Source organism: Jaculus jaculus, chromosome 4 (assembly GCF_020740685.1).
Source record: "Jaculus jaculus isolate mJacJac1 chromosome 4, mJacJac1.mat.Y.cur, whole genome shotgun sequence".
Lineage (NCBI taxonomy): Eukaryota > Metazoa > Chordata > Mammalia > Rodentia > Dipodidae > Jaculus > Jaculus jaculus.
Genome location: NC_059105.1, coordinates 85,768,767 through 85,789,759, shown reverse-complemented (window position 1 = coordinate 85,789,759; position 20,993 = coordinate 85,768,767). Strand labels below are relative to the sequence as shown.

Below are 20,993 nucleotides of genomic sequence, written 5' to 3'. Positions count from 1 at the left end.
AACAAATGAATCATTATTCAGTTCCAGTCAAGAAACTGACTTGGGATTTTGAAAACAGTGTGAATAAAAATATGACATAATTTTTGGATTTAGATGACTTCTGTCTAATATAATTGATTTTACATTGTTCCTCCCATGACTGTTAGAACACAGGTATCTGTATATGGTGGGGTTGGTGGGGGTTGGGTGAGTCTGGTTAGCCAGCTTAAACTGTTAGTGGAGGGCACAACTGAGCTTGGACTGCTTATGACACAGCTAAGAAAGGTAGCCTGGAGAACAGAGTATGAAACAAGTACTGTTACATTAGAACTGCATTTGACACAAGAGCATTCCCAATGTGAATGGGAAAGTTGGAAGAGTCCAGTCCAGACATTTGTATAAAGAAAACATATACAGAATGAATTAGCTCATGAGAATTTTAAGTTGGTTTTCAAAGCAACCACACCTAGTATATGTAATGCCCAGCAGGGAATTTTAATATTAACTAAACATCTAATCTCAAAAGACTATCACAAGGTTTGAGGATAGAAACCACAGTTTACTTATCTCAACAGGAAAACTGGCATGCCCCACAGCAGAACTTCAGCCTTCTGAAGCTAGCCTCTCCACAGGTGGCATCCTTGTGCAAGGTCATGAAATCTACATTAGACAGACAAGGAGATCATCCACATTTAATCCCCTTATCCTCACAATACATGTTACCTTTAGAATAACCCTACAGGCCCAGCACCCAGGAACCTAATGGGGCATACAGTGTTACAAGCCTGTACACTAAGAGAAGCCCACAGTTGGTTTCATATCAGAGATTCATTTGACCTTTTATAAATAAAGAGGCACTTATTGATTACAGGTCATTTTTACCATAAGTCAGTTGCTGGAAAACATAGTTAACCCTTACTTGATACTGGCCAAAGGACAAGAGTTATTTACTAATGTTAAAATTGTTAAACAGAACAGGAAAGGGGATTTGTAAGCATTTGTTAAATATAGCTCAGCATTTCTGACAGACAAAAGATCTGATTCTTCACCTGTGTGGCTTGTCCAAGTGTTCACAGCCAGTAAGAGACATAAGAGGAGTTCACATTTGTCTATCTGAAGACAAAATATCTAGATTTCTACTTTATTACATTTAATCAGAGAGGTTTGGTGTTGTTCATTATGTATTTAGAAGTGAATTATGACTAGTAATAAACTCTTCCAAAGAAAATATATATGCATTTTAAAAAATGATACTAGAAAATTTCAACTGTCATTACTCGTGTCATTAACAGCTTATTCAATGTAATTCTTAATAACAACTTATTTGACATAATTCTTAATAATGCACCGATCTGTGTTCCAGTGTGTCCCGAGATAATTGATCTAAACAGTTAATCTGTATGATCAGTGTGCAGAATACTGTAATGGCATTGCATTCTGTATAGGTCAAGAGGCAGGAATCTACTCAATGTGAGTGAAATCATACTCCTTTTTAAAATCTAATACAGACATGCCATGGTAAATGACTTTTTAAAGGAGCATTTATACAAATTATCTCAGGCTTATAAAAGAAATGATGGGGTTTTGTGGATTCTTACTATAACTCATTTAGGAAAATTGATTTAGGAAAATGATTGATTGTGTTGAATTGTATGTCTATGATTTTCACTCTGGCTGGTGGTTGAGTTTCTTGTCATCAGAAGAATATATCATTTGGGGGCTGGGAAGATGGCTCAGCAGTTAGCTTGCTACAAAGTTTGCTGGCCTAGGTTCAATACTCAAGCCACTCACATAAGCCAAACACAAAAGTGGTTCAATCATCTAGCAATTGTTTGCGGTTGGCAAGAAGCCCTGGTGTACCCACATGTGTGTGTGCGCACACACACACACAAAATTTAAAAATGAAAAAATAATGAATCAGTTGCCTTCTTAGCATCTTTGTTAACCTTTAATTTTTACTGTAAATGCTTTGATTCCATGTGTTAAAACATATAACAAAGGCCGAAATCATAAAATCTCTTTCAGTTCTAATTTCTTGGCTTTTTAATTTCCTTCTTGAGGTCTGGGAAACATCTGCCACAGGCCAACTCCATTCCATCTTGTGTCTCAACAGTGAGACCGAGGTTGTTTTCAGTTTAATGTAAACACAGGACAGGTGTTTTCTACTACTTTTAACACACACACACACACACACACACACACACACAGCTGTATTGATTCTCAGGCTTTCAATATAGTAGCAAGAACCAAAAGAGGTTAAAATTCTGTCTAGTTTTAATTTTGATAATTTGCGATGAAATGTATTTGGGATGCTATTTTCAAGATATACCTGTAAAACACCTCACGTACATGAAAGCCCTTTGAGTTAGGAGATTTTCATATAATATGGTTCAAAGCATTATCCATGAAACTAAGCAGAATGATAAATAATAAGCAAGTTGAAAGCTTAAGACCTTAGAATGTTTTTCTGGGAAGTATGAGGAAATGTGTCAGAAGAATCATGGAGCAGCTGGTCACACTGCATTTGTGTTCAGGAAACAGACAGTGAATGTTATGGATTATCTTGCTTTCTCCTTTTGACTCAGTTGGAGACTCCATCTCATGGGATAGTGGTATCCACATTCAGAATGTGTCTCCACTGTTCTGCAAGCACTCTCATAGAGATGTCTAGGGGTGCAAATCCATGGTGATTTTAAATCTTATCACCATAACAGTGAAGGCTAACACACTAGGTCAAGATGCATAATGACTGGTTAACATGATGCCATTATCATAATTATGAAGACAATAAAATACAGCATAGCATGATGAGCATTCCCCCTTTTTCTTGTTACTAGGACATTTTAAGATTCTAAACTGCAGATGGGAGGTGATAATCAATCTATCAATTAACACAGATCGACTATTGCTGTAATGATCACTGTTCTACAATCAATGTCTCAGATACTCTGTTCTGTTTAGTATTTTGGCATAGGAACATCTTGCATCATTTTTGTTTATGTGGGTCACAGCTGTGATATCTACTTGTATGCTTACCAAATGGTTTTCAAATAACACATGTCTAAGGTAACTAAGCTTCTTCAATAACTTGTTAATAGTTACAGTCCTTAGTGAGGCTTTTAGCTCATAAACAGGCAAAGAAGCCTGAATTCTCAGCAACCCATATTAAGTGTCAGCCAACTTATTTAACCATTTCCAAAGAAAGAAAGTATATTAGACAATGATAATGCCATCAAATGGTATATTAATAATTTAGAGATAGCCATGCATATATCACATCACATTATGTTATGATTTATAAATCACAAAGGATTTTCTTATGAGCAGATTTAATCTAATGTGCCAGCAAGGTCACTGATCATTGGTTGTCTTTCACAGAAACTCACCTTGAGACATGTTAACAGTAACCAGTGTCTAGATGAACCTTCTGAAGAAGACAAAATGGTGCCTACCATGCAGGACTGTAGTGGAAGCAGGTCCCAACAATGGCTGCTGAGGAACATGACCTTGGGGGCATGAAGACCATTTCCCCTGAGCCATCAAAGTGTCTTCACCTTCATTTTTCCATTCTTTCAGTTAGGGGAAATATTAACTTTGCTGAATTCAAAGTTAAAAAAATTACTTTTAGTATTCTAAAACAGTTGTTTATAATTCATTTTTAGGAATGTTTATTTCCCTCCTAAAATTTGTATCTGACTCAAGAAGCACATAAACGACAGCAGCAAATTGTTATTAAACATTCAAACAACTTGGAAAAAAATCCTTGTGTTTGCTTTACATGAAATATCTTTCTCTCATGCTACAGCCTTGCTTGGAGTTGTTTATTTTGTATTGTTGGTGATTGAAAGAGGGATAATGTAAATGCCTTATGAAATATCTTACATGTTATCAACTCATTCTTTATAAATGCACTCTTTATATAGGAACTTTGTGGATCAATGTCAACTTTCTATGTCAACAATGAGACCACATACAAATTATTAGTGCTGAAGCATCACACAAACTATTGGATACCAAATTTTATAACAGGAAAAAATAAGTGAGAGACTTGATTCATAGATTATGAAAATATCACATTAAAATATGTGCATATGTAATTTAAAAAATTCAATATAAATCATAAAGTTAAGTTCAAATGAAATAAGGTATTCAGGAGAACAAGATAAAGGTAAATGCCCACCACCATGGTGAGAGCTATTTTGCATGGGATGCAGTTATTTTTCACAGGAGCTTGAGTCGTCTTGCTGAGGGCTGACGTCAGACTTCAGTTCTAAGTACTGTCTTTGTCTGGGTAAATTCTGCTCTTCCTTTTCTCTTCACAGTGAGGACACAGTTTCTTTCTAATGCTGTGCAGAATTGTAAGTGAAGGGTAACATTCTAGGCCTAATTTTTTTATTCTTTCTGATTTAGAGATACTACTTGTCAATGTTATAATTTATATTTTGTATTTTATAAAAAGTATACTACTATCTGATTTTCAATGCTCTTCTATAAAATCTAACATTTTCATCACCAGGAGGCTGAACTCAAGACAATTCATTAAATTCTTATTTTAACTAAATTTTTAGATATGTTTTCCATCAGCTATGGCCCAAACAAACTTCATATATTATTTCTACCTTCAGACCCCTTGTTAAAAGTACATGAGAAGAGGGAATGAAAAGGAAGAAAAATCTAACAGGGACATATTTACTGATAAACTTCTTTATGTATTTGACACCATTTCAAATGTCCATAAAATTGTTCTTAATATATGTTTTGTTTTCTTAGCAGCTAAGAGAAATTTCTGGGTAAGAAGGGAATGAAGAGATGTAGGAGCAGATTCATTTTTTTACATTTGTCATTATTTTAAAGGCTCTTATAGAAAGTATTAATCATTTTCACTTCACTTTTCAAAACACTATCTTTGTCTTGCTGTGTTTTCTTTCTCTTACTCACTTACAAACATACTACTTAATAATAAAATGGTAAACTCTTTTAAAAAAAAGTAAAATATTAAGCTATTCTCCCAGTAGACATTCCTTACCCTTTTAACTGTATATTGCTATAGTTCTAGAGAATTCTACAATCTGAATTTTTTCAAGTTTGTTGCTTAAAGTGTCAACCTTCAGTATATCAAATTCTCTGGGAATACCTATATTTCTAAAATAGTAGACAAAAGTTAAAACAGCAAGTCATTTTTTTTCTGAGTATAAACAGTAATTTACAGCAAACATATAGGAATCCATGCCCTCGAGAGGCAGTGAACAACAACTTTAAATTAAATATGGCCTTCAAGTCAACCAAAGCCTGAGGATGATCTGTTTCCATGTTCACTGTTTTATACTCCCATGTTCTTCTTGTGCCAAGCAAAACTGTGTGACATGTCCCTGCACACCACTTACCTTAAACATAAAAAGCATTAATGCTCAAGGATTTATTTATATAGTATGAGTATGCCCATTTATTTTAAATTCATCAGTCTAAAAGCATATTACTTAGAAAGTTGTCAATGCAATTTAAAATACATACATAGCTATTTCAGAAAAAATATATTTAAAGTATTTCAGCAGCATTTTATGTAATTCCAAGTTTATTATGAAATACTTAAAAGTACAGGAAAACCTAAAACTACATGAATTTCATGCTGGAGAAGAATTTCAGAGACTTTTCATGAGTTTGGATAGGAGACATAGTATCTAAAAGGAAAATAATGTGACATAAAATACCCCAAACTGAAAAACATTTTAAAAAATGTTTTCAGCACAGACAATTAAAACCATTATTAGCCATTAAATAAATGCATTTATCATATATATATATATATAAAGATTATCTATATATAAAGATTATATTTTTTTTCTAAGCAGCTTGATGGATTAACATTTTTCAAATTATTTCATTTTATACTCTTCTGTGGTCTCTTTTCATCTGTATTGTTACTTTAACCTTCTGGATGTTGAGATTAAAAAAAAAAAACCAGAAGTCATTATTGACTTCTCTTTCAACTTTATCCCATCATAATTCATTTGATGCTATATGTGACCAATAATTTGTTACCATACCCATGATATATCACTACCTCTGAACTTTTTATTTTATTCAATATGCATAGAATTTGATATCTCACTTTTGCTAATCCTTGTCTCAATGCCACAGTTTTTCTCAATGTAACAGATGAAATGATACTACTAAATATGAAATTGGTTTTATAATTTTATGCACATAATCTTCCAATTAATTTTATTTCTCTCTCTCTCTGATGTTCTTCAAGTCATTCATGATGTCTTCTTATCCATATTCACTCATATCACACATATTTATATATATTCACACCTTCCACACATGTACATGTACACACACACACACATCCCTGGTTATATTTCTTATCTATTACCACTTTTCAGTTATTTTTGGTCTGCTCTGGCTCTCAAGCAAATTTCTGCTTTAGTGTTGTTTCTCTTTGTACTACAGGGGTTGTTCAATGAATTTCCTTTGGTCTATTCAAGTATTTTCTTGTATGTGCAGCAACTCTGGCCTTGCGTGTCCTCTGTATTTCATGCACCTCTTACACACTATAAATTTACATAAGCCTATTTCTTGTTTCCCATGCCCACATCACATACCTGGTAGTTTCAATCCTTTGATATATTTATCTTTTTTTTTTCCCCCTGTGGATTCAGTCCAATCCCACATGTATGCTAGGCAAGCATTACACCACTGAGCTACATGACCAGCACCATTAAGTCTTTTAAGACAAGGTCTTCTGTGAATTTTTTTTTCTCCCACTGGGTAATTTCCACTTGAAATGCTGTACATTTCTCAGCACAGTGTATATTGTTTGAAATGATAAACATAAAAGTGTGTGTTAACATTGTCCAGTGCTACTGTATCCCCTTTCGGAATGTACAATTTCAAGGTCCAGTAACATGTTTCTGCAGAAATTTCATAGCTTTGTCTCCAAAGGATAATTTTCCCTCTTAAATCCTTCATATTACGGTATGCTTATATGTTATTCTGTGTGATGCAATATCCTGCCTTATGCAAATGCAATATGCCATTTTATAAAATGCTGCTACATTATATAAGTTGCTTCATAAAGCTACAAATAATTTTAGTTTTGATGTTTTTACTTGTGTTCAATGGCCACTAGAAGGGCTAAGATTTCAACTTTTAGGGAAGAGTTATGACATTTCTGTTAAAAATCATACACATTTTCATGATTTCATGATGGCAATTAGAAAGTTTATTATATTTGTGCAAGTATATTACCAAAAGGTGGTTAAAGAAACTAAAAAGGCATTATAGATGTTCCATCATTAGTTTTTCTTTGAACCAGACATTGAGTTTATCAAAGTTTATCCAAGAATCACAGCTAAAATCTATGCTGCCAGTACTTCTGGCACTATTGCTAAAGCATTATGCATGAATTCAAGATGGTGAAAAATGTCTTCGTTAAAATTCTGTTATTATGATATTGGTTCTTTAGGAATATCCAGACTTTTACTATTTTTCATTCTTAAAATTAGTTTTATGAAAGAGGACCACAGGCAATACATAAAGACCTGCAGCAAAAATAGATTTCCTGAAAGCAGCATATTAATAGCACCACAGAGCATCATAGGGAGAACTGGGTTCAACAAGAAAGCTGGGCCTCATCAGTAGCAACTTAGGTAGCACATCTTCTCTGTTTTCTTTGTAATTTTCTTCCAGTTGAAAATAAGGGTGATATAGCTTGTGCAAAGCTTTAGACCATCTATTACTGTGAATGCGGGATAAGTTGCCCATCAGTCAGCTCTGAAGATTGCAGGGTAATCAGTTGACAGGGCTTCCCCCTGTTGGGGTTTTACCTCAGTGCTTAACAAACAAAGCAAAAGAAACAGAAACAAGAAGAAAGTAAACTACTACAATAGAAAAAGCAGAACTTCCCTTTAACTTCTTTTAAAAAAATTGGTGGAAGGTTAGGAATATACTATAAATTGCTTCAGTAAAACTCAAAATACTGGCTTGTTCAACCACACATTGTTTATATCATTTGAGAAATGATGATCATATATAGTCACAACTATGATACTCTCATCTATGAATGCAAACTTTAGTCTTGGAAGAAGAAAAACATGTATGCATTCCTAAGTTACAAGTATTTTGATTTTACAAATATAAGGAATTTGAGAAAGTTCAGATTTTACTGAATGTGTCACCATCCACAAGCTACCATCTTTTTGATAAATTTTGCAGTTTATTTGAGCAGCAAAAATTCAATTGTCTTGAGGAAGTTTGTGAATTGAGAATTCAACCACTGCCCATAATTTCTTCTAATATGTCAACTAAGTAATGGAAAAGCTCAGACAGCGTACTTCACAGGTGCATCTGGTTTGACTACCCCATGTTCACAGTGTTATGATGTAAGCTATAATATGAGGCTAAGGTGTTGAATGAACATCAATAATGTGTTTTAAATACTTGTGTAAATTTGTAACTAACTTTTGTTTTATATCGCTCAATAAATTCTAAAGGAAATACTCATTGTATTTATTTGTAAAACCCCTCTGAGAAAATAATAACTCATGGAAGTCTTCTGCCAACTATTTTTAAGAGAAAGTCCACTTCTGATACAATTATATAATCATTATACAAAATAGTTTGACTTTTTGCTGTACTGAAAGAAAATAAATCACTTAGTTTTCTTTTGATGAATTAGAATAAAACAATTAGACAATTAAGGTTATATTCACTTCTTCTTCATAAGTGAAAATTTCATCTTCAGTTGGTATAAAAAATGAAGAATCCATGGCTTAGCTCATGGTGGACTTTCAGCTGCCAATAGAACCAGGTAGAAAGAGCAAAGGGTTGTCATAGGACTTTCTTTAGAGAGATAGTGGGAGCTTTTGTTTTCTATGTCATGAAATCCCAGCTAGAGCAAAGTCACTTCGCAAATGCTTAGATAGGCTTGACACACAGTTCTTCAACATTTAGACAAGTAAATTACACATAAAAAAATAAAATGTTTTAAAAATTGTAAGCATTACTAAATGGTATAATTGCACTCTTTCTGTAAATTTAAATATTTATACATTTTATAGAATTAAAATATTTCAATTTAGTTGTCATTTGGTATATGTTGTCTTTTTTCAAAATAAATCTTGGTAGTATTTCAAGTAGATAAACAACTATAGTATTCTGTAAAAATTGTCTATGGTTATCTCTTAGCAGTAAGAAAATGTGGTGCCATTACAACTTTAATATCTGAAATGTTTACAATGGAAGCATTGAATTGTTTAAACTATTTATCATATTAATCTTTAATATTTTTATTGTGAAATGATTGGAAGCTAATTCTCCTGGTCTTGTAAACATGACTCGGGAAAGTTAAAAATGCCTGCAAATACATGATAAAGCTTATTTTTCAGAATACATTGGGTCATAACTGATTCCATAATTATAATCCTGGAATTCTGAATGACATTCTCTGGGAGTGATGGTTGGGGGAGCCCTTCAGGCAGAACAGCAATTGCTCAACAACAATGTCACAGGCCTTTACATAATCAGGACAAGATAAAGGTATGAAGATCACTTAATTTCCTAAGCTAAAAGAAAGAAGGAAAGTAAATGGGATAAAATAAGGGAGACAAAATAAAGAAGGAATGGAAATGAAAAAAGAAAGGAAGGAGGGGAAAGGGAGGGAAGATTCTAATGCCAGCCAACTTACCGAACAGCCAGTCTACTTGGGGAAACAGGTCAGTTTTTCTTTCCTTGCACTAGAGCCAGATGCAGTTCTGCCCCACAATGAGAGCATAGTGAGAAGAGTGTTGATTCGGGAGCAGCTGACATCTCAAGTGGTCATGAATCACCTGAGCTACAGCCTCATTGAGCTACAGATCATTATTAGCCAAAAATTCCCACTTCAAGAATATCTTCAAGGCAGTCTCCTATAAGACTGAGTAGTGTTTCACACAGTGCCTGTTAGCTACATACCAACTGCATTAGTACAAGAGAAAAACATGTTCATTTTTGTTTCTTCCATGTAGAAGACTAACTGAGCCAAAGGATAGTTTCAACAAATAAAAACTTATCTAGACACTGTAGGATTTTGTTTGCCCTCATTTTCCCTCTACAGTTTCTGTTTGTACCATAAAATAGAATATAATCTATAGGTTCAAAAGTCATTGACTTAGAATTTATAACAGAGGCTAGAGAGAAGGCTAGCAGTTGAGGAGCTTGCCAGCAAAGCCAAAGGACCCAGGTTCATTTTGCCAGGACCCAGATAAAGCCAGATACACAAAAAGGAACATGTAGTTAACATGGAGTTAATTTGCAGGGAGTGGAAGCCCTGGTCTGACCATTTACTCTCTCTCTCTCATAAATAAATAAAATATTTTAAAAATTATTTTAAAAGAGAGCAACCTGAGACAGATATATTCTCCAACTTGGAATCTTGATGGACAAAGCTATTTAAATTATCTTTTATGAGGACCTAGAATTATCAGGAGTAAAATCTAATATTAACTTCTTTTTTTTTGTTTTGGTTTTTCGAGGCAGGGTCTCAGTCTAGCCCAGGCTGACTTGGAATTCACTATGGAGTCTCAGGGTGGCCTCAAACTCATGACAATCCTCCTACCTCTGCCTCCTGGGTGCTGGGATTAAAGGAGTGCACCACCACACCTGGCTAATATGAACATTTTTACACAGCTTTCAGTGTCTATCATATTGAAAAGCAAACTCTTTATAAGCTATGACAATCAGTAGTACTAGGCTTTAGAGCATTTTTTTGAAAATATTTCTAATACTATTTGTTATTAGTGATTCATTTTTCAAAGGGTGCAATTAGATTCAAAGCTCAAATTAATTTATATGAAACTGTTCATGATCATTATATAACTTACTACATTTTAACAAATCGTTTAGCTGGGAGTGATGGTGCACACCTTTAATTCTAGCACTCGGGAGGCAGAGGTAGGAGGGTTGCCATGAGTTCAAGGCCACCCTGAGATAACAGAGTTAATTCTAGGTCAGCCTGGACCAGAGTGAGACCCTACCTCGAAAAACCCAATAAATAAATAAATAAATAAATAAATAAATAAATATCATTTATTTTTATTTATTAATTGACAGAGAGGGAGAGAGAGAGAGAGAGAGAGAGAGAGAATGGGCACTCCAGGGCCTCTGGCCACTGTAAACAAATTCCAGACACATGTACCACCTTATGCATCTGGCTAACGTGGGTCCTGGGGAATTTATCCTAGGTCCTTTGGCATTGCAGGTGAATACCTTAACCACTAAGCCATCCCTCAAGCCTAACTTACTACAATTTTAAGGGCTGAAGTTGTCTGTATGTTAAAGTTACAAATATCACTACTTATTATCAAGAACTGAAAATAAGAACCTTATTTTTTCCACTGTGATTATAAGCATACTTTTCTAATACTAGTGAATTATTTATTTATTTTTATTATTAGATATGGACATACTTTGTATGTAAACATCACATGTTGGTACCATCCTTTCTCTCCTCCCTGCCCCTTTTCTGAAGAGGCCTTCTTCACTGGGGATGCAGGTCAACCCCATGGGTATTATGGGTCATGCATTATGGGGCAGCAGTCAGTTATGGGGGAGAGGCAATGTATCTGTGCAAAATGTCCCAACTTGTGGCTCAAACAATCTTTCTGCCCTCTTTTCCACAAAATTCCTTGAGCCATGCTGGGAGCATTTTAAGTCTACTTCAGTAATGGGCACTTTGAAGCATCTAGGTGTCTGGTTTGGTAGGTATTGAGTGTCTTCGGTATCTTTTTCCATCACTCTTGTGCTGATATCAGCTTAACTAAGAAAACAGCATTCTTGTTCATTTCCTCAATTCCACTGAGCTTTCAGCTGGGGCTGGGATGGATTGTTCTTGGTCGTTTATCTCCTCAAGTCCAGTTTCTATCTGAAAAAAAGAAGCATATTCTTCAGTGGAGAGTGAAGTCAGTGCCAGTTAAATGGGATAACCATTATTAATTTAGAGAGAATTATAAGGGTTTAGATACTTTTATAGTGTAAGGTTAGTGGCATCTTGACAATGGAAAGCAGAATCATTATCTGGATATAATTCTGATTTGTTTCCCAGTTCCATATATGGTTTCCTTTCTACTGAGCTGATCTGTTAGCCAATCCACGAGCAGTTGGTTACCCACCATGGCTGTGTGCCACTATTGCACTTGTGTGAGCAGCACATCACTTTGTTTATCTATGAGTCACTTAGTCTTTGAGTTGCTTAGACAAATGTTGCCCATGTTCCCTTGGTGGCTCATGTAGTACCTTCCAGCACTACATGGGCTAATTATCTGAGAACTGGCTCTACTCTGATTCCACTCACGTCTCTCCATGGTCCATGCAGACAGCGATTGGTATCTTCAGCAGTAGGGTCTTACCAATAACCTCTGGTGTGTAATCAAGTGCTCTGACAGAAGTCTGTCTTGTTTGTTTTGGGAGATCTAGTAGGTCTCTCTCATCAATAGTTCATTGTGGATGTAGACCATGTCCTAGTACAGGGAATTACAGGCCATCACCAAGGAAAAGAAAAATCCAGAGAAGAAGGAAAAACAGGAGAAATTTGAGGTTAGGTGTCATCTCACTCTCTCCTTTGATTCAGGTGCTCCCTCTAAGGTTTGCTTGAGGGTTCCACCATGTAGTCTGATTTCCAGGACCTAGGATTCTATGGTACCAGTTCAATTTGGGTTCAGAGTTTGTGTCCTCCCCCCTCACTCTTTCCCTTCCCCCAAGCTCTACCCTCCCTATTGTCCAAGCCTCAAGATGCTATTCTGTTATGTTAGAAATTTGGGCTGATCCAGGATAGGAACTACAGATGAGTGAGATCATGTGATGATTGTTTTTGTGATTGTATGAGTCACTTAAAATGATCTGTTCCATGTCTGACCATTTTTCTACAAATGTCAATATGTCATTTTTTTCTTACTGATGAGTAGAATCCTATCATGTAGATATAACACATCTTGGTTATCCATTCATCCAATGATGGGCACCTGGATTGATTCTAGTTTTTAGCTATTATGAATTGAGCCACTATAAACATGGTTGAGCAAATATCTCTGTACTAAGATGCAGAGCTTTTAGGTTAAATGCCCAGTAAGGGAATAACAGGGTCTGCTGGTAACTTGTATTCTTCCTTTTCAGGAGTTTCCAGACAGAAAAAATAATCTAGTTGGAAACATTTGCCAACAGACAAATTATAGAACCTAGTTACAGTTTGTGCTCTAAAATTTTTATTGGATTTTGATCAAATGCTAACAAAAACTTTTGATGTGCAATACCTTGGACTTTACCAGAAGGGTCAGTAGAGAATCACTTTCTACAAAGGCCAGTGATAACAATGTAGTGTGTGAGGATATTGACTTCCAGGTGATTATTAAACATCATGTATCAAGTATTACATGATGCACTATCCAATAACAACATCTAAAATTAGAGAACCATGAAGACAGCCATCTGGATGCATTTGTATCATTCAATTTGGATTGATTAATGAATTGTCATTTTCAAAAGCACATAGGACCCAATTGAACAGAAAAGTGGAACACTTGTAATATATATTTACTCCACATGTCAAGTGTTTTAATTCAACTTTCCTCCTAACATGTCAGATTTTCTCCACATATATCCCAGCTTAAAATACACTGTTACAAAGGTGATGCTCTTTTGGCCTAGTCCAGAAATTTTTCAAGAGCTAACAAGATGAAAACTTTGTTTAAGCAAAAAGTAAGTTGAAAAGGGAAATATTGTTTTCAATGTAATTGATATAAATCTTAGTGGGGAAAAAAGTGTTGCATGCATTGCCTTTCAAAATGGTCATTAGCTTACATGATATATCAAAATAAGTCGGATGTATCAGTATGAATCTTTGTGCTGTGTTTCATGGTTAGAGAATATTGCTGGAAAAAAGTGTTTCCAAATTCAAGCTCTTTACCTAGCATGCAATGAGGCAAATCTAATATATGACTAGCACTCTAGGGCCAGTATACTTCTTCAATATTAAGGTGGAGATCAGAAGGGTAGGCAGATAGAAATGCTCGAATATTTGTTATGATCTTAATTTATTTTATGACTTCCTGCCTGTCTTGCCTACTATTTTTAATTGCTCCAAAGTAAGAAGTTTCCTAGGTGACACAAGTAATAGAATATGAAAATACATTTGGTTCAATTATAAACCACTGCCTTCATAATTATAGTAACTGCATTCATATCAACATGCTCTGTTAGGACACCCTGGAAGTAGACAAGCCAGGAGTCAAGCGGTAGTTCCACAGTACTGAGCAAAGCAGCAAAGCCAATATTGTAGGACAATCCCAACTACCCATCTTCATCATCTCCTCTTTTCTTCTTATAAGAGCACAGGCCCAAACCCACAGAATATGTGCCTGACCCAGGAAAAGCCTGTCACAAAATATGTTGCCCCAGAGCCCCAGAGATATAATAAAAGCCAACCCAGTTAAATTTCTTTTACAGTGGAATTCTGCTTAAAACTGATGGGAATGTTGATATTTCTTTCACATGGACAATTTAAAACAAGAGCCTATGTTTTAATCTCATTGTATGAAATATAAACAACAAAAAGTAGATAGTGAAAGAGTTTAGATACTTAAACCTCTTTGCAAGTTGGTCCTCATTCTTCTTTATTTTGGTGTGAAATCCTCTCTGATTTAAATGGAGCAAGTTTGGGGTACAAGCACATGCAAATAGAAGCATCCTAGCTCATCAACTATTTGACCTAGAGGAAGCTGGTTTAGCATGTCACTATAAATATACGCTAAAACATGCATCTAGTATTTCTTATCAAATTATAAACTATTCACAGCATCTCATTATGTATAAACCAAGACAGAGCTCAACAGACATAAATTTCTTCTCAACATTCTTTTTTTTTTTTTAATTTAATTTATTAGTTTTCTTTTCAGTAAATACAGGCAGTTTGGTACCATTGTTTAGGCTCATCTGTGATCTACCCCCTCCCATTGGACCCTCCTTGTTGATGAAAATGGGTCGTGCTTTGTGGAGTTAGCCCCCAGTTATTGGTATGATAAATGTCTCTGCAAATCATGACCCAACATGTGACTCTGACATTCTTTCCGTCCCCTCTTCAGCAAAATTTCCCTGAACCATGTTGGGTTCATTTTTGGTCTGCTTCAGTGCTGAGGTGTTGGGGGCCTCTGAGGCTCTGGCTCTCTGATTTGGTAGGAGTTGATTTTTTTCTGCGTTGGTCTCCTTCCCCTTTGTGTTGGTATCACTTCAAATGTGTCAGCTATTACTCTGTATTATGCTTTATTGACTATTCTTGCCACAGATTCCTTCTACTTCATAGCTATCACCTACTAAGCCATGTAACTTCTTCTATGATGTAGCACAAATTCATTCTAAAATTATATCTCCATTTCATTGTCTAATCTTTTCAGGCTGAGGCATTGCAAATTGTTCAAGCCCTCATATTTATACTTCATCCTGATTTTAAAGAATTACATTCCAAATGCAAATATGACTGTAAGAAAAACAGTATGTTTTCCATTTTTCAGTGATGCTCCTTTGTCTATAGAAGTTCTGGATCCTTCTTGGACACAGAAAGCTATCTTTGACAGCTCATTTCTTACTTATTTTGTATTCTTGTTTACCCCCACATGAGCTTATGTTCCTGTCATAACAAGCCTCGCATAGCTCCATAATTGCACCTCTGTGATTCATATCTTCATGTGTTGAATATTGTCCTTTCTCTGCTCAGTAATGTCTTTCCTCTGGAACACTTCAAAGTTGTCAAAAGTATGGGGTGTCCTTCAGTGGCACAGATTAAAAAGCCTAACTATATTTAACTATATTTAACTATTTTTGAAAATTTTGCATACAGAGATTTACCAGTGTAGAATGATACTTCATCATACAGAACTTGCAAAATGAGAATACTGTTTGTAAGACATGCTGGACAAAATAAGATGCCCCTTGGCTATGAGCAGCAAAAAGATGCCACATGCCCTTCAAAGAGGGAAGGTTGTCAATAACTCAGCACAAATTTAATGAAAACTCTATTTGAAAGATTCAAGTAAGTATTCCAGGAGCTCTGAAGATAAGATGGAAAGAAAAGTGATTACTTTGTTAACATTTCCTACAAAACTCCCACCAACCAAGTAAATGCTATATTCAGAATCCTTTCTTTAATCAGTAATATTGTTCATTCTTACTAGATGCATGCTCTTTTATTTCTTCTATCTACAAACAGTTTTTTTTTTCCAGAAAGAGGAATGACAAAGATAGTTGGAATCACAAAAACCCTAGAATATCCAAAATAATACTGAGCAACAAAAGTAAGGCTGGTGGTATCACCATACCTGATTTTACCCTATACTACAGAGCCAAAGTAACAAAAACAGCATGGTAATGGCACAGAAACAGACGTGTAGATCAGTGGAACAGAATAGAGGACCCAGGTGTAAGCCCAGGTAGATATAGCCACCTGATATTCGATAAAAATGCCAAAAATACTCATTGGAGAAAAGACAGCCTCTTCAGCAAATGGTGTTGGGAAAACTGGATATATATCTGCAGAAGGATGAAAATAGATTCTTCTCTCTCTCCATGCACAAGAATTAAGTCCAAATGGATTAAAGACCTTAACATCAGACCTGAAACTCTGAAACTGCTAGAGGAAAAAGTAGGGGAAACCCTTCAACATATTGGTCTTGGCAAAGACTTTTTGAATACAACCCCAATTGCTCAGGCAATAAAACCACAGATTAATCACTGTGACCTCATCGAATTACAAAGATTTCGTACTACAAAGGACACAGTGAAAAAAGCATAGAGGCAACCTACAGAATGGGAAAAAAATCTTCACCAACTGTATATGTGATAGAGGATTAATATTTAGGATATACAAAGAACTCAAAAAGTTAAAAAATAAGGAAACAAACAAGCCAATCAAAAAATGGGCTATGGAGCTAAATAGAGCATTCTCAAAGGAAGAAATACGAATGGCATATAAGCATCTAAAAAGATGTTCTACATCACTAGTCATCAGGGAAATGCTGGTTAAAACTACATTGAGATTCTATCTCACTCCTGTCAGATTGGCCACCATCATGAAAACAAATGATCATAAATGCTGGCAGGGATGTGGAAAAAGAGGAACCCTTCTACACTGCTGGTGGGAATGCAATCTGGTCCAACCATTGTGGAAATCATTGTGGAGGTTCCTAAAACAGCTAAAGATTAATCTACCATATGCAGCTATAGCACTCCTAGGCATATATCCTAAGGACTCATCTCATTTCCTTAGAAGTACATGCTCAACCATGTTTATTGCTGCTCAATTCATAATAGCTGGGAAATGGAACCAGCCTAGATGTCCCTCCACTGAGGAGTGGACAATGAAGATGTGGCACATCTATACAATGGAGTTCTACTCAGCAGTAAAGAAAAATGAAGTTATGAAATTTGCAGAAAAATGGATGGATCTGGAAAGGATTATACTAAGTGAGGTAACCCAGGCCCAGAAAGCCAAGCACCACATGTTCTCCCTCATATGTGGATCCTAGCTACAGATGATTGGGCTTCTGCGTGAGAAGGAAAATACTTAGTAGCAGAGGCCAATAAGTTAAAAAGGAGATATAAAGGGAAGAGAAAGGAAGGGAGGAGGGTACTTAATAGGTTGATATTGTATATATATGTAAATACAATGATTGTGATGGAAAGGTAATATGATGAAGAATGGATTTTCAAATGGGAACGTGTGTGGGGGGGAGGTATTACCATGGGATATTTTTCATAATTATGGAAAATGTTAATAAAAATTTTGAAAATAAATACATAAATAATTTTAAAAAATCAAGTTAAGGTTTACACATAAATAAAACGTATTTAGGTCAAATGTAAATGTCAATGTGAATTTATCATGCATTTTTTTGGTAAAATGTGTTTTTTTTAATTTACTTGAGATTGACAGACAGAGAGAGAAAGAATCAGATAGAGAGAGAATGGGCATGCCAGGGTATCCAGCCACTGCAAAGGAACTCCAGACGTGTGTGCCGCTTTGTGCATCTGGCTGATGTGAGTCCTGGGGGAATCAAGCCTCGTACAGGGGTCCTTAAGCTTCACAGACAAGAGCTTAACCACTAAGGCATCTCTCCATCCCTAAAATGTATTTTTTTTTTATCTCTGTATCTTGAATAGGTCTAGAATCAAGGCACAGTGTTCATGTTCACAGAACAGTCTCCATGTTCAGACTTACATTTTGTTTGGGTTAGGACTGATATACATATATAGATTTTATTTGAGAGACAGAGAATGAGGTGGGGGGAGAATGGACACCCTGGGGCCTTTATCCACTACAAACTCCAGACACATGTGCCACCTTGTGCATCTGGCTTATGTGGGAACTGGGGAATCAAACTTGGGTCCGTGGGCTTCACAGGCTAGTGCTTTAGTTGCTAAACCATCTCTCTAGCCCAAGACTTACATTTTTTAATTCAACTTTATAAAAACGGGATTCAAAACTGCTTGAACACGACTGACACAGAATCAAGGTCACCACACATACAATATGAACTTGAAATATTCTGGTCTGAAAATAAGAAATTCATTAAATAAAGAGAAACACTGGCAAAATGCTGGATAGATAGAACACCACAAGAAATTGACTGGAAAAGATAAACCACTTAAAGATCTGTAGATGCTACAACACTGCCCTATAAAGGAACAAAGGCATTTCTTGAGCACCACTCAGTTTGAGAACTGATAATCAAAACCATGTAAGCAATTATCCAACTCCTTGTCAATCAGATTTCTTTTAAGAAATTTACTTACTTATTTGGAAGATCTTACTACCTAGTTATAGAAATTCTGAAATGTATTTAGAGACAAATGTGAAACAGCACTGAAGGAATATAAATGGATAATATGTAAACGTGAACAACACAGATAGTCCAGAAGTGGGATACAGGAGAGAGGAAAAGGGAATGAAAATGAACAACTCTACAACTAAAATATTATGCTGCCCAGCAGCCCCAGGCACTTTGTGTACCTGGTGGGATCATTTTATTAGTAACCAAACTGGGTTTTTATCAATTAAATCATATGTGATTATTATTTTCATTTTTTTCTTATCTTCTAGGCCTACTCTTAGAAGTGCTTACATATAATTTGGTCAATACCTATGGTTTCATTAAAATATTCCAGAAAAACAAAATGTATTTTGGTGATTGATAAAATATTAAGGGCAAATATTTTTCTTGTGAAAGTTTGGTAATGGACATACAGGCAATTATAAGCCTATTCTCTTTACATATAAATGTGTATATATACATATATATACAAATTTCCATAAAAATATACATATTTTAAATGGCATGCTTTCAGTTTTTTAATTTTATTTATTTGATATAGAAAGAGGCAGATAACTAGAGAATAGGCACACCAGGGCCTCCAGCTACTGCAAATGAATTCCAGACACATGTGCCACCTTGTACATTTGGTTTATGTGGGCCCTGGGAAATCAAACCTAGGTCCTTTGGCCTTGCAGGCAAGCACCTTAACTGCCAAGTGATCTCTCTAGTCCTATTTTCGTTCTTAACAAAATTAAATCTAGAATTATTGTTTTTAGGAAATATTAAATACTGAATCATTGGAGAAGAGATGCTTTTTAGAGGCAGCTTACTTGTAGCCTCTTTGAAAACCTTCAAGTTGTAAAAGTGCATTTTTCTTTCTTGTAAAAAAATATACATATATATAAATATTACAACACAGTGAAAGCAATATATTGTAAAAATAAGAATGTTATCTTGAGGTGAAAAAACTCAGCAATACTATTTTAAATCTTTGTCACTGATGAGTCTTGAAATGAAAACAAAGGCTTTTCTTGTTTAAAGTGTAGTCTTTGAAATTATGCTTGTAATAAAGCTACAGAATGGACTTTTGCTTTATGTTACTTTAAAAATATCAAATATGTATTGGTAAATACTACATAATTTTTCAATGTAACCTGTATTAATTATATTTGGCAAAATCATTAGTTGTACTTAGGGGTAAAATCTAATTTTAGTTATTTCCACTTTTTTGCAATCTCCTCTAGTAATTAATTTGATAAATTATATATTTTATTAAACCAATGTATATATTTTATCTCATCAATTTAAAATTATAGCATTCTAGAATTATTTTAAGTTAAATGAGTTTGACAAATTTTTCTTTACAATTGCAAGTTTCCTAGTTGTGATAGGTAGTGGATGGCCAGTGCCAAGTTTTTGAACATATAATTTATAAACTCATTAATTTTGAATGTATGCCATCACACCAGGTTATGTGTAATACTAGAGAGCAATCCAAGCATTTCACACATGCCAAGCAAGCAGTCTATCAAAAAAGCTACATGCCCAGCTCAATGATTTTCTTTTGCCTGTCTAGCAAATGCTAGGTATACATTCTACCACTGAGATATTTATCAAACACTCTTTACTTTTTAATTTGAGGCTTGATCTCACCAAGTTACAAAGAGTAGCCTAAATCTCATTCCACAATCCTCATTGGCTGTTCTTAAGCTTATCATCATTTATCTGTCTCAGACTCTACAATGGCAGTATTAAAGGTCTGTGACATCAACATAAAAAGGTTAAAAATTATCAATTGAGTGAAAAAGAATAACTGAAGAACTGCTCTTCTGAAAATGTATAAACTACTCACTAGACCCCGGGAGGGCTGTTTTCCAAGACAGTTGAACAAATATGCCAACAGGAGTAGACGGCTTTCACCCTGCACAGGTTTGGCAAATATACCATCCAGGCTTCTGCTTCCCACTACATATTTATAGGGGACATTAATGGCTGGCAAACAGTGGCATGCTGTGTCTGAGCGCTCAGAGCATTTTTTATTTCTCTAAAGTTTGCACCAGGGAATAGTTTTCAAGATGTTTCTAAAGGTCACTTGGAATCTTCTTAAAACTAAGAAAATAATGAGATGTCTAGAAATGCAGAAACACTTCATTTAAAACTCACAGCTTAGATCAAAAT

At 35.2% G+C, this 20,993-nt stretch overlaps 1 protein-coding gene across 1 annotated transcript in view; it reads left to right on the top strand.

The window, feature by feature from the left end:
* Positions 1-5,756, top strand: part of Galnt13 (polypeptide N-acetylgalactosaminyltransferase 13) — a 519,646-nt gene extending 513,890 nt beyond the window's left edge. Inside the window, exon 13 of the mRNA XM_004651848.2 lies at positions 3,358-5,756. Coding sequence (XP_004651905.1) covers positions 3,358-3,498 — 141 coding nt within the window. The 3' untranslated portion in view covers positions 3,499-5,756. The remainder of the gene's footprint in view (positions 1-3,357) is intronic.
* The last annotated feature ends 15,237 nt before the right edge of the window (positions 5,757-20,993 follow it).